Source organism: Brassica napus, chromosome A2, assembly GCF_020379485.1.
Source record: "Brassica napus cultivar Da-Ae chromosome A2, Da-Ae, whole genome shotgun sequence".
Taxonomy (NCBI): Eukaryota; Viridiplantae; Streptophyta; class Magnoliopsida; order Brassicales; family Brassicaceae; genus Brassica; species Brassica napus.
Window position 1 is genome coordinate 2,070,472 of NC_063435.1, and position 12,844 is coordinate 2,083,315.

At 34.2% G+C, this 12,844-nt stretch overlaps 3 protein-coding genes and 1 non-coding gene across 5 annotated transcripts; 1 reads left to right on the top strand and 3 right to left on the bottom strand.

The window, feature by feature from the left end:
- Positions 1 to 1,349: 1,349 nt before the first annotated feature.
- On the bottom strand, positions 1,350 to 4,163 carry LOC111213851 (protein Ycf2-like). The gene is made up of 5 exons (XM_048748968.1): positions 3,917 to 4,163; positions 3,113 to 3,557; positions 2,859 to 3,026; positions 2,586 to 2,774; positions 1,350 to 2,510 (listed from the first exon to the last, which is right to left on the bottom strand). The coding sequence occupies exons 1-5, from the start codon at positions 4,028 to 4,030 to the stop codon at positions 1,495 to 1,497; spliced, it is 1,932 nt and encodes a 643-aa protein (XP_048604925.1). The 5' UTR covers positions 4,031 to 4,163; the 3' UTR covers positions 1,350 to 1,494.
- Positions 4,164 to 4,473: 310 nt separating this feature from the next.
- TRNAE-UUC lies at positions 4,474 to 4,545 on the bottom strand. Its single transcript has one exon. It is a non-coding gene; the product is annotated as a tRNA-Glu (tRNA).
- A 90-nt stretch (positions 4,546 to 4,635) lies between these two features.
- Positions 4,636 to 6,339, top strand: LOC111213850. 2 transcript variants are annotated; one of them, XM_048748972.1, is made up of 6 exons: positions 4,636 to 4,920; positions 4,996 to 5,208; positions 5,299 to 5,465; positions 5,726 to 5,810; positions 5,901 to 5,969; positions 6,058 to 6,339. In XM_048748972.1, the coding sequence occupies exons 1-6, from the start codon at positions 4,807 to 4,809 to the stop codon at positions 6,226 to 6,228; spliced, it is 819 nt and encodes a 272-aa protein (XP_048604929.1). In that variant the 5' UTR covers positions 4,636 to 4,806; the 3' UTR covers positions 6,229 to 6,339. The 2 variants fall into 2 exon arrangements, with proteins under 2 accessions (XP_048604929.1, XP_048604932.1); XM_048748975.1 differs by having other exon boundaries at positions 4,642 to 4,920; positions 5,726 to 5,814; positions 5,906 to 5,969.
- A 714-nt stretch (positions 6,340 to 7,053) lies between these two features.
- Positions 7,054 to 9,154, bottom strand: LOC106354428 (nitrilase 2). The gene is made up of 5 exons (XM_048748978.1): positions 8,905 to 9,154; positions 8,643 to 8,822; positions 7,918 to 8,211; positions 7,549 to 7,830; positions 7,054 to 7,467 (listed from the first exon to the last, which is right to left on the bottom strand). Exons 1-5 carry the CDS (start codon positions 9,017 to 9,019, stop codon positions 7,304 to 7,306), a joined length of 1,035 nt encoding a protein of 344 aa, XP_048604935.1. The 5' UTR covers positions 9,020 to 9,154; the 3' UTR covers positions 7,054 to 7,303.
- Positions 9,155 to 12,844: the final 3,690 nt, after the last annotated feature.

Below are 12,844 nucleotides of genomic sequence, written 5' to 3' on the forward strand. Positions count from 1 at the left end.
ATCGATATGCTAATTTCTAATATTTAAAAATATTTTAAAGTATATCATAAAATAAAATTTAGATATAAAATAAATAAAAATACATATCATAAGTTATTAATAACAAAAAGAAGTTAATACTTTAATATCAATAAATTTTGCTTTTTCTATTACCATTATTTCATTTTTTTCAAATGACATAATAAATCAAAGTCTAAGAAATTACAAGTTTTTTTCACTTTTATATAATATTAAAAGGATGAGTTATTTAATAAAAATTTTAAAATATTATCATATTTGGGTATAAAATGGACACAGTTTAGAAAGTTCATGCATTAAAATGGACAAAATAATTATTAATATTTTTGATTAAATACAAAAGTTTGGGTATTAAATGGACACAGTTTAGAAAGTTCATGCATTAAAATGGACAAAATAATTAGATGGAATATTAAAGTGGGTTGTGAAAAAGTTTGGGTATTAAAAAGCTTAAAAATATTTAGTTGGCTATTTTTATGGAATTTTCCTTTATAGAAATAATTGTAGCGATGATAATTAAATCTCCCAAGAAATTGGGCTTCAGCCTGTCTACAAAAATCAAGTCTCTCCGTCTAAACCTTCAAGAAGAAACATAGGCCATGACGTAAGCTCATTAGCCACACCCGCATTCAAAAAGAAGACCTTTATCACTAAAACACACATATACGCACAGAAAGTAGAAACCAAGATTCAATTATACAACAACTCAGAAACCATGTCAGCCAATCTACATTCACTTAGCAAGGATTCAAATCGATTATAAGGAGATATAATCTGCAAAAAAGTTCCAAAGCTACTCTAAAGAAGAAGAGCATAAGCCATGAACCACAACACTTGAGCTACAAAAAAACAAGAAAATAAGCTCATTAGCCACACCCACATTCAAAAAGAAAGACCTTTACCATCCACAAACACATACGTACATAAAGTAGAAACAAAGATTCGATTTTTCTTAACAATTCAAAAAACGTAATTCTAAACACATCATTTATGTAATAGTTAGTGGGCCCCTTTATTTTTCATTGGTCAGTAACCCGTAAGATTCAATTTTACAAAACAAGATTCAGTTTTTTTTACTGTACAGTATATCTATGTTAAAAAAAACTGAATCTTGTTTTGTAAAATTGTTCAGTATTGATGCATTCCTCAAGCTTCAGTATACATAGTGAATCGTGAGTTACGGAGACCAAATCTATTGAAACTGATATAGATAAGTGAAAGTGATAATAGATAATAGTGAGACTGAAGCTCAGGTCACAAGAAAAAATTATACTTTGTTTTTATATTGATAAAAAAAAAGATCAAAGATCTTTACCAATTTTGTTTCTTAATTTGAAAAAAAAAATTCTTAATTTGAAATTTTGTTCGAACCAAAATTATCATCATCAAACGAAACACATAGATTTTCATTTTTTTTCTGTTTGAGATAACATCAACAACAAGATAAACGCATTGTTGAATCACCGTTTCACCACACTACTCTGTAATCTGATTATTACCAGGCAACATCTGCAATGCTGTTCTGTTGTTACTGCCCTTTATAGAAAGCTCCTTCACCAGCTTCACAAGTTGCCTTATGCTAACAACTTTCAAGTTCTCTTCATCGAACTCCACCTTCTTCTTCTGCTTCTTAGCCTCATCGTTGATCTCTCCATTGTCATTAACATTCACCATCATCTCCATGTTGTTCTCCTTGTTATTGTTGTCGACACTGACCAGCTTCATAGCCGAGTTCTTTGATGGGGTTGTTGCTGCTGATTTGTTTGGTCTTGGAAACTGAGCTGAGATTGATTCTGCTGCGAATGGAGATAGTGGAGCTGTTTTGACTTCAGCCTCTTCAAGCAGAAGCAAAGGAGAAGTTGGAGCAGTTACAGAACCTTCTGATTCAGATAAAATCATCTCTTCCTCAGCGATATCAGATCCCTGTACGGCTTGGTTTGAATCAGCCTCAGAGATAGTGTCGTCTGAGTCAACACTAGAATCATTTTCTTCCAGTTCGGTTTGGTCCACGCATGTGTCTTCATCAAACGTGTTGATTTTCACGGTCTCTGAATCATTCACCTGAATCGTTTGCTCTGTCTCTTGGTGGTTGGCTTTCTTTGAATCAGCCTCAGAGAAAGTGCCGTCTGAGTCAACACCAGAATCATCTTCTTCCGGTTCAGTTTCAGAATCACCCTCAGTTTGGTCCACCATTATGTCTTCATCAGAAGTGTTGATTTTCAAAATCTCTGAATGATTCTCTTGAACCGTCTGTTCTGTCCCTTGTTGGTTGGCTTGGTTTGAATCAGCTTCAGAGATTGTGCCGTCTGAGTCAACACCAAAATCATCTTCTTCTGGTTCAGTTTCTGAATCACCATCATGTTGGTCGACCACTGTTTCTTCTTGGAAAATGTTGACTTTCCCAGGCTCTGAATCATTCTCTTGGACTGCTTGTTCTATCTCAAGTTGGTCGACTTGTCCTAAACTCTCGAAAGCTTGAATGTCCTTCCACTCTGCGAAAGATAATACATTTTAGTTTATAATATGTAAACAAGAAAAATGGTTAGAGCCCTTTAATTGTTGCATACCTTTATCATTATTGTTTGTCTCGAGGTTGGCATGTTCCAAGACAGGAAACTCATCAAGATCACCACAATTCTCAAGATCTATAATCTCCTGATCAGTGTCATTCTTCTTCAAACCTTCCTCACAAATAGCTTCGTTAGCCTGCAATGTTTCTTCTTGTTTGTCTCCTTGGACTAAACTGTTCTCGGATTCTGCCAAAGAAAGCCACAGGATTGAGAAATGCAAAACAAGAAATCAGCAGGAAATATTGTTTGGTATATGAATGCTTGCATTACCATTTTCATCAGTCATAACTTCCATGGTCTCAGTGTTTTCAACAGATATCTCAAGACCTCCAGTGACCTGGTCACTGTCATTCTTCAACATCTCCCATTCTTTCTCCATGGAAGCACTTAAATCTCTTCCGGGGATAACTTCAGCTTCCTCAACTCTCTCCTCTGAACCTACATATTACCACATAAACGCATTATAGACCAACCAATTCACCTGATGCACAAGCATCATAAGAGAGAAGGCTTTTGTATCTTACCATCCAAATTCTTCTCCTGAGCAGATACTTTTTGCTCTGTTTCTTTAGTCATCAAACTCAAATCAGCCATACATTTCTCCAACAGCCTGGTTGATCTCCTCGTGCTGTACGCAGACTGAACCAACTCACCCTTCTTACTCTCCTGAACTTTACTCTTACAAGAAGCCGCTGCCGAAGCCTTTCTTGTGCTTCGTGCCGCAGGAGTTTTAGCCACACTGGCTTCAAACTTGACATTGTTAGTCTTCTGTTCTTGTTCCATTTCTCCATCAAGAGACTTGCTCTTCAAACGGTTCACCAACTGTGATGATGACTGAGGCTCAGCCTTCATCGCCGTCTTCCTTCGAGTTGTTCTGGTTACAGTACTCGGCGGCAGCTTGGCTACACTGGCTGGAGACTGAAGAACATTGGCGTCGTTCTGGTTCATGTATTCATCAAGACCTTCAACCTATCAAAATCCCAAAGAATCATTAGTGATGCAAATACACATTGATCTCTATGAGATCAAATCACAGAATCTCAATCACTTTGAGGCATGAGTCTTATTAGATCTGATCATGAACGATCTCAATCAAATCAGGCAGCGATCATCCAGAACAAACAAAAAAAAACTGAGATCTAGAATCATCGAGAGAAAATCTAAGAGTAGTTCTCGCTCCTATTCGATTCCGACTAACTAAACAATCAAATCACGATCGCAGTCAGCTCCGGTTCATATTACATTGAATCAGCTACAGTATTGACGAAATCGATCTTCGTTTGAAGATGACGATGCAAGTGGAAGCTCTTAGAGGAAGAAAAACTTACGATCTCAAGAGATTTGAGAGCATCGGCCATGGCGAGATTGGTCATGTTGGCTGGGATCTTGTTCCTCTTGCAGAGAAATTGAAGGTCTCTTCTGAGAAGGCTGTGGAAATCCATCTTCGCGAGAGCTTGAGTGAGCGATTGATTGGGAGAGAGAGAGATAGTGACAAAGAAAACAAAATGTTTTGTGATTTGCTTATAAAATCGGAGGATAAGACCGTATTTATATCTTCTATAACGAAGAGATGCCAATGAATGTAACCTTAAGATTGGAAGTGAACGTTGGGAGCGGTGGTTTTTGAATTTTGAATTTTCTGGAAATTAATATTTTTCTTTATTTAGTCATCTTTTTGTTTACACTCTTTTACGCATTGTCACGTGAATTGTATTGTATCTGACGGGAAAAAAAAAGCAAGAAATATTCCGAAAAAGAAATAAGAAAAAAATACAGTTAATGTATATGGCCCATATTGGTACAAAATGAAAGTGTTGTTATGGGCCATCAAAACGGTAAGGCCCATATAAATAGCAAAATTAAGGTCGTTTCTGGTAACAAAAAGCTCCGATGCCGGGAATCGAACCCGGGTCTCCTGGGTGAAAGCCAGATATCCTAACCGCTGGACGACATCGGATGTTATGATCAGTTTAATCAATGTAAGTATTTATTATACTTTAAATAAGCTAACCATTAATATACTTTAGGAGGATGAGGAGAGTGTGGTCAGGGTGGACCGTGCATAGCACACGAACATGGTGCCATCACCACGAAAAGGTTATCCTTTGGAAGCTTTAACACCTCCACAAAAAATAAAATAAGAAGCTTTGTTCTCTCAAAACGCATGCAACAACATCGAAGTTGATAAGAATCAAAACAAGCTTTTTCCTGGTTTGAGATGGCATCGTCTAGTGCGGTTTCAGGAGCTACTGTCTCCTCCTTCTTCACCAAAACATCTTCACCTTCAAACCCATCTCCCAAACTCCACTCCTCGTCTCCTCTCTTTCCCCAGGTAGGTTCATCTCTCTTTCCTTAACCCTCTTTGAATGTGATTTTGGACTTAGCTTGAATCTTTTTTGTGTTTTAGAAAACTGTGTTTCAGGGAGTTTCGTTGGAAGATTCGAAGAAGAGTGTATCAGAGATCTTCGCTCTCTCCGACAGAAAGATCGGTGGGTTAAACGTGTCGAGGAGATTCGAAATCAAAGCGAGGACAGCAGCTTCTAAGACCATAGAGGTTGAAGTGGACAAGCCTTTGGGTCTGACTCTTGGACAGAAGCAAGGTGGTGGAGTTGTCATCACTGTCAGTTTCTTTCTTACTACTTACTTGTGTAGTGAAGTGGCGTTATGTTGTTTGATACAGTTGAGTAGGTTTTTAATTTTATTTTTTCAGGGTGTGGAAGGAGGTGGCAACGCAGCAAAAGCTGGGCTTAAATCTGGAGATCAAGTTCTGTACACAAGCAGCTTCTTTGGTGATGAGCTTTGGCCTGCTGATAAGTTGGGGTTCACTAAAACAGCTATTCAGGCAAAACCTGATTCTGTCTACTTTGTCATCAGCAGGTGAGTATGTGTGTGTGTTTGTGTCTTTGCCTCTCTTTTATTTAAAATACGGATTAGGATTGAAATTATCAAAAGTATCATATCAGATGGGTTTTGTGTGATTAATTATTTCGTATGAAACATTCAGTGAAAAGCTAGGCTTTCATGGTGTAAATCTTTTTTTATATGCTTCATAGAGTAGTACCTGAGGTGTTGTATGATTCTTTGTGCGGTTCTTGATTGGTTTTACGATGCAATTTGTGATTTTTGATCAAGCACAGAGGTGGTGCGGATGTTGATGTGAAGAAGCTAAATAAGCGTCCGGCTCCTCCTCGGTTTGGAAGAAAGTTAACCGAGACTCAGAAGGCTAGTATACTACTCTGTTGTATCATGAAACGCTTATCTCAAAGCTTAGTTAGTTGATTAGTCTGAAAAATTGTTCTTTCTCTTTTGCAGGCAAGAGCTACTCACATTTGTCTTGATTGTGGATTCATATACACTTTACCAAAGCCTTTTGATGAACAGGTGAGTCTGAATCCTTCACTTTTGTTCCAAACATTCTCTAGTTCTGACAAGTGAGTGTCTGAGTGTTGTTTTCTGGTGGTTTTTGCAGCCGGACACATACGTATGTCCTCAATGTATAGCGCCAAAGAAACGGTTTGCGAGGTATGATGTGAACACAGGGAAGGCCATAGGAGGAGGACTGCCTCCGATCGGTGTTATTGTTGGCTTATTGGCCGGTCTTGGAGCTGTTGGAGCTCTGCTTGTGTATGGTCTTCAGTGACATTTTTATATAGTTTTTTTGTATACCAAAAAGTCATAAACTAAGCTTTGTGATTGTAAACTGAGAATGTATATTGGTGACTTCATGACATCAACTTGAGATTTAAATTCAGTTTCCTTTGTGTCTGTTTCAAGATAAATGTAACAACCAGTAAAAAAAGTGAATTATATCATTTATATTGTATCATAAATCCAAGTGATTCTATTTAAAATTACTTATTTGTAAATGAAAATTATACAAATATGTAGTATAATTTAGCACCAAGTATTTGTAAATGAAAATTATACAAATATTATCTACTATTTTGTTTCACTTTAATAAAACTGATAATATTAAATCATTTTGGATCCCATCGGATAACGGATATTATTAGACCAGCATTATCGCAGGTTTCTAAGGTGGTTTTAGGAGGAAAAGTAGTGCGCGGATCCCACCATTTTGGAAAAAAACGATAACAAAAGTTGTGAAAGAGTGATCGACTTTTGCATGTTTCTTGTATTGTTTGCGGGCTCCACATACACGTGGCAGCCCGCAATTGATTACTTTTTTAATTTTTTTTTAATCAGAAAAAACAAAAAAAAATAATTAAGAAACCCAAAAACAGGTTTACCGATAATCCTGCTCTTAAGTCTCAATCCTATCTAATGGGCCAGTGCTACAGACTAGCTAACATGGATAGCGTTAAATCCATGATAACGAACCCCATCATTTCCTCCATCACACATTCAATGTTACCAGCATACAAAGCAATCTCTGTGACAGCCAATTAGTCCAGAATAAACACATTATACCAATGTTCAAACCATACCACCAAACACAAAGATATAGGTCCACACGTAAAACATAACATTAAAACAACAATTCGAATACAAGAGAAGAGAACCGATTGGTTTAATCATACAACGTACATATCCAACTGGCTCTCGTGAATTATTGAGCATAAAGATAAACAAACTTAACATACTCTCTCGAAACAGATTTATTTGAACTCACAATAACATATGGCTGACATTAATTAACTCCAGTAGTTGAGGAGAAGGGAGACGATAGATTGACAACGACCTTTATATCTTGATTACTTGTTTTGCGGCTCTGAATCATCCTCAGCTTTCACCGACTTGGACACGAATGTAACCGGTTTATTTTGGTTATCATTTACTCTCAAATTAAATATATCTGGCCTTGAGTAATGCCCGACCACATCGAAGTATAACTTGGCTCTTGCGATATCACCAAGATCTAGATAAGAAAAAAAAATGATTAGGTAAAAAGGTTCATAATTTTCTGCACTAAAGCCTAATTAAGATGAAGATCAAATACCAAGATCAGCTGTTATGAGACCCTCTGATTCAAAGTTTGGCCCGGCGAGGATCTTTCCCAATGGAGAAATAATGACACTACCACCCTGGGAGACAATAGCCTCTTCGTGTTGCTCTGGGTACCAGTCGGTGAACAAGTAATCAGCATGGTCAGGAAAATCTTTACGCACGCAGAACTGGCAAGCCGACATCACGAAGCATCCACCCTCGATTGCAATGTGCATCATCGATGATTGCCATTCCTTGGAACCGTCAGCAGTAGGTGCACAATATAATTCAATTCCTGCATGCAGCAGCCCAAAAAAATATTAGGAGTGAGTGTAACATTAAAAGTTAATTAGAAAGGAGATTTTTGGAGAGTCTTAATTACCTTGTCCGTACAAGGAAGTTCTGTAGAGGGGCATCCTATTTTCCCAGCAAATAGCAGCACCGAGTTTGCCAAGGGGAGTGTCATAGACAGGGATGGTTGATCCATCACCGTAACCCCAGATGCAACGTTCGAGAGATGTTGGCATGACTTTACGGTGCTTGCCCAAGAAGCGACCTTCAGAACTGAAGAAAAGGGCTGTGCAATAGAGTGTGTATCCGTCCTTCTCCATCGCTCCCATCACCAAGTACACTTTGTTTTTCCTAGCCATCTCCGCCAGCTTGTCCACTTCAGGTCCTGTAGGTTCATCACAAAACCCCAAACACATGTGCAAAAAAGGGGTGTTATTTTATGACCCAACCATGTGTTCAGTTGAACTATCACTTTCCACTTTTGGAAATGAAAGTTAAGATTTGGTTTACTCATTTCTCACACCATTCATTCACCATTAATTTAACAAATATTCCATTCTAAAATTTTCATAAGCAGAAATACACTAGACATTAATTTATATATGTATCAGGTTTTTACGGGCACCTGAATACTAGTAGTATTAAAAATCGATATTCGGATATTTAATTTTTGGAACCAAACCGTAAGCACAGAATACAAGGAACATGATGTATGCTTTGGAAATAAACATTTAAATAAATAATTTATGTATTGGTTTTTTTCTTTTAAAGATGGAAACTGAAAGAAATATAGTAATCCAAAAGATTGGAACCTACCAGGAACCACAATGGCAGAAGCATGATATTTGCGGAAACAGTCACGACCAGCCTCGTTATGAACGCCAACCCCTATGCCGAACCTATATCCACGAGGATAGCCACCGATATACGCCTCGGGGAACACCACCAGCTGCGCTCCGTCGGCCGCCGCCTGCGCAATAAACTCTCCCGCCTTTTCTGCAAACTCAAGTAAACCGTTTGATACTATTTTCCCGGATCTTGCAGGGAAAAAACACTAGAAGAAAGTGTGAGAGTATACCTATAGTTTTGGGAGTATCATTATAGACAGTGGAAGCCTGCACGATGGTAGCTCGAACGATGGTGGATGGGAAATCGCAAGGACCCGGAGTAGTGGCTTTGGGAGCTGTTGCCATTTCTTCAGTACCAGACTTATCACTCTGTAGGTTGGTGATGTTTTTCGAGTTGAGAGAGGCCACATTTATATAGATTTTTTTTTTTTTTTACCAACGGTTAATACTAAAGAGAAAAGGGGACATTTGCTAAAACTAACCCAAATATTCAAGTCAAATGTAAAAGTATACCCCACTTTCAGTCAAATGCAAAACCAACCTAAAGGAGTAATGAAAGTACTATTTAACCCTTATGACCAAACAAAAAACAGAAATGTATTTTACGTTTCTATCCTTTGCAAGTCTACATGTAATAAAAGAAGTCTACATATATATAGACTTCCTACGAAGTCTACACATTTATAGACTTGTTTTGTAGTCTACACTCTAATTTGATCTAATAATTTAATTTTGAAAATGTATAAAAATAATTATTGTGATATTTTTAACTAATCATCAATATAATGGATAATATGAAGTAAATAAATTAAAATTTCATATAATCGAACAATTTTGAAGAATATATACTAATTTAGTTATCATGTGTTAGACTATGTTCATAGTTTAGAAACAAAAGGTTCTAACATGTTATGTCTTTTAGTAGTTGATTTCATAGGGTTAGATTTTAGATTTTGTTTTTTTTTTGTTTTATTAACTTAAATCTGCATACTAATTTTTAGTAGTTTATATTTTGTATAAATGAGACTTTTGATTATCAAGCAAAACATTTAGGGTTTGAGATTTGTGGTTTAGGGTTTCGTAGACCTACAATAAAGTCTATTTATCTGAAGACGTCTTTTTCAGTCTATATTTTTCAATTTGTTTTACAAAAAATTATTATATTTAAACTAAGTTAAGTTCCTTACGAATAAAAAAGTGAAATCATATACTATAACTATTAAAAAATAAAGAAATAAATTTAATAAATCATATATTAAAATTACTAAAATAATAAAGAATAAATAACAATAATTAAATTATTATAGTAGACTTCCAAAAAGGACTACTATGTTATAGTAAGATCTACTCCAAAATTTTAATTTTAGTAGACTTCAAACGAAGTCTACAGTATCGTAAATTTTAACCTAGTTACATTTGTGTCTCCCTATATAAACAAAATTTATACAATCTCTCTCTAAAGTGGCTGCACAAGTTTTTAAAACTCTCTCCCTTCTCTCTAAAACTTTCTCTCTTCTCTCTAAAATTCTCTCAATTGTTTCCAAATCTCTCTCATTATCTTCTTTCTCTCTAAAATTTTCTCAAGTCTTTCTCACAATATTATCTTGTCATTTTAGATATTATGATTCATGGTTTTCATCTTCTCCTTTAAAAAATGTAAGTTTTAGATCTATAGATTTTAAATGTGTATTTTTATGTTTATTTCTCACAATATTATCTTTTTTTGGTAGGTATTATCACTCATGGATTTCATCATCTCCTCTAAAAATGTAAGTTTTAGATTAATAGATTTTAAATATGTATTTATATGTTTATATTCAAATAAATTTATAGATCAAGCTCTCTACATTAATTTGCTACTAGTTTACCTTATAAATTCTATTATGAAAAGTATTTTCAGATTTAAAATTATTTTCACATTTCAAAATATATAGATTTTTTCAGATCTGAAAATTATCAGACAGTGTAGACTTCTAAAGAAGTTTACTAAAGCTTGCAGACTTCATATGAAGTTTACTAAACCACAAAGTTTAAGCATACTTCATTGGAAGTCTACAAAAATATGACTTTAATTTTTTTCTATGTTTTTTAATATTTTTATCTTATTTTGCAGGTATTTTCTTCCATAGTTGTTCTCTTCTCCTCCTAGAAATGTAAGGTTTACATCTATAGATTTAAAATATGTGTTCTAGTATTTATATTCAAATAAAGTTACATATTAAAATTCATATTAATATGTCTTTAATTTATAACTATTTTGTCTACTAAATAATATTTTTAAAAGTTTTTTAGATTTAAACTTATTTCATATTTTTAGTGTATTTATTTTTCAGATCTATTTTTTTTATAGAGTAGACTTCATTTGAAATCTACTTAAAACTTACGGCTGGTAGACTTCAAACGAAGTCTACTAGCCTTGACTTTTAAGCATATTTCATTAGAAGTTACTCAAATATGATTTTAATTTTTATCTTATTTTTCATAATTTTATTTTATTTTGCAGGTATTCTCTTCCAATGTTTTCAAATCATCTTCCCAAAAATGTAAGCTTTCCATATATTCATTATAAGATATTTTGTGTTTATAATGAACTAAATTTATAGATTCATACATTATCTTTTTGCTTTGTTACAAGGATGACAAAAAACTATTTTTGAAATATTTTCCAGAACAAAGTATTTTCAAATTTTCTAAATGCACACTTTTAGATATGAAAATTTTCCATTAGTGTAGACTTCAACTAAAGTCTACTAAACAATAACTTTACGTAGACTTAATAAAAGGTCTACTAAAATATGATTTCAGTTTTTATCTTATGTTTTTCTCATAACTCTATCTTATTTTGCAGGTACTTTTTCCAAGACTTTATTTGAAGCATCAAGATTATGAAAAATCAAACATACTCAATAATACTTTTTAATATATTGCTTTGTAATAACTTTCATAATAAAATATTAATTTTTAAATAATTTTTTAATGCATAATCTATAAACATTGTATTCATTTTTAGTTGTTTTCACTTGTATGATATTATTAATTTTTTGTTAGATATCAATTTTTCACAAGATCTAACCAACCAAACAAGTAAAACCACCATAAGCTAAAATAAAAACTAACATACATGTGAGAAGAAGAAAATCTATACAAAATTTTCCCAAAATTTTTCAAGAATAACACTAATCAAAACAATTTGCAATAAGTATCAAGTGTATAATTATAACACATTAAATTGTGAAATTCATCCAAGACCATTAAAATTTTACTAACATACACTGTAAAATAATTAAATCATGAAAAAATATGATGAATAATACACAAATACACTTTTAATAGAATTTACGACGTAGACTTCAACTGCAGTCTACATTTGTAGATTTACAAAAACGTCTACACTTATTATCTAAAATATAGTCAATCCAAAAAAATTTAGTGTATTTGGCGCAGGCTTGATACACAAAGGCGTACAAAGTGTGTCTTAGATAACTCGATCAAGTTCCGTACTTGTCGATTATTCGTGACTGGCATAAGAGGAGTATTTTCCTATTCAGAGTCATTTGTTTTAAATGATGTTTGGTAAGGAATAGGTTAGCACAATCTTCTCAATTTTGTTGTCCAGATCATAATCTTCTTGTGTCATTTCAAGAAGTTTACCATGTGTACAGCCATCATGCACAAGGAACATTCTTCAACCTTTCCGATTCTTCATCCTTTTCGAATATTTTGTCACCCAAAATATCTTTGACCCATGCTTCACACTCGCTCTAAGTTTCCAACCACATCCTTGAACACGATACTTAGCCACATACAGAGTTTTCGTTGTCTTATATGCTGAGAATGTAAATTTATATTCCACAGTCACCGACTTCAGCTTTAAAACAAGTTCAACCTTATTAGCAAAACTATAAACGAAGACTTACAAATACGTCTACAATTATTAGCTAACAACATTGTCAAATTAAATGAATTATACCTTCATAATTATTAAAAAAATTCTTTTCAAAATCACTCAAACCCATTAGGATTAACTAACACACACTGTCAAACAAAAAAACTAGAAAAATTTAATGAATAATACACAAATTCACATTTTTATAGATTTTTCTATGCAGACTTAATATTCAGTCTCTGAAGATGTAGACGTTCTTTTCAGTTTACAGACGTAGACTGTCA

Excerpts from the sequence above, each read along its gene's own strand:
- LOC111213851 (XM_048748968.1), bottom strand. The coding sequence starts at position 4,030 with ATGGATTTCCACAGCCTTCTCAGAAGAGACCTTCAATTTCTCTGCAAG. Across the intron at positions 3,558-3,916 it reads CTCTCAAATCTCTTGAGATC|GTTGAAGGTCTTGATGAATA; the intron begins GTAAGTTTTTCT and ends GGATTTTGATAG. Across the intron at positions 2,511-2,585 it reads GACAAACAATAATGATAAAG|AGTGGAAGGACATTCAAGCT; the intron begins GTATGCAACAAT and ends TATCTTTCGCAG.
- LOC111213850 (XM_048748972.1), top strand. The coding sequence starts at position 4,807 with ATGGCATCGTCTAGTGCGGTTTCAGGAGCTACTGTCTCCTCCTTCTTC. Across the intron at positions 5,811-5,900 it reads AGTTAACCGAGACTCAGAAG|GCAAGAGCTACTCACATTTG; the intron begins GCTAGTATACTA and ends TCTCTTTTGCAG. Across the intron at positions 5,970-6,057 it reads CAAAGCCTTTTGATGAACAG|CCGGACACATACGTATGTCC; the intron begins GTGAGTCTGAAT and ends TGGTTTTTGCAG.
- LOC106354428 (XM_048748978.1), bottom strand. The coding sequence starts at position 9,019 with ATGGCAACAGCTCCCAAAGCCACTACTCCGGGTCCTTGCGATTTCCCA. Across the intron at positions 7,831-7,917 it reads AACTTCCTTGTACGGACAAG|GAATTGAATTATATTGTGCA; the intron begins GTAATTAAGACT and ends TGCTGCATGCAG. Across the intron at positions 7,468-7,548 it reads TCTCATAACAGCTGATCTTG|ATCTTGGTGATATCGCAAGA; the intron begins GTATTTGATCTT and ends TTTCTTATCTAG.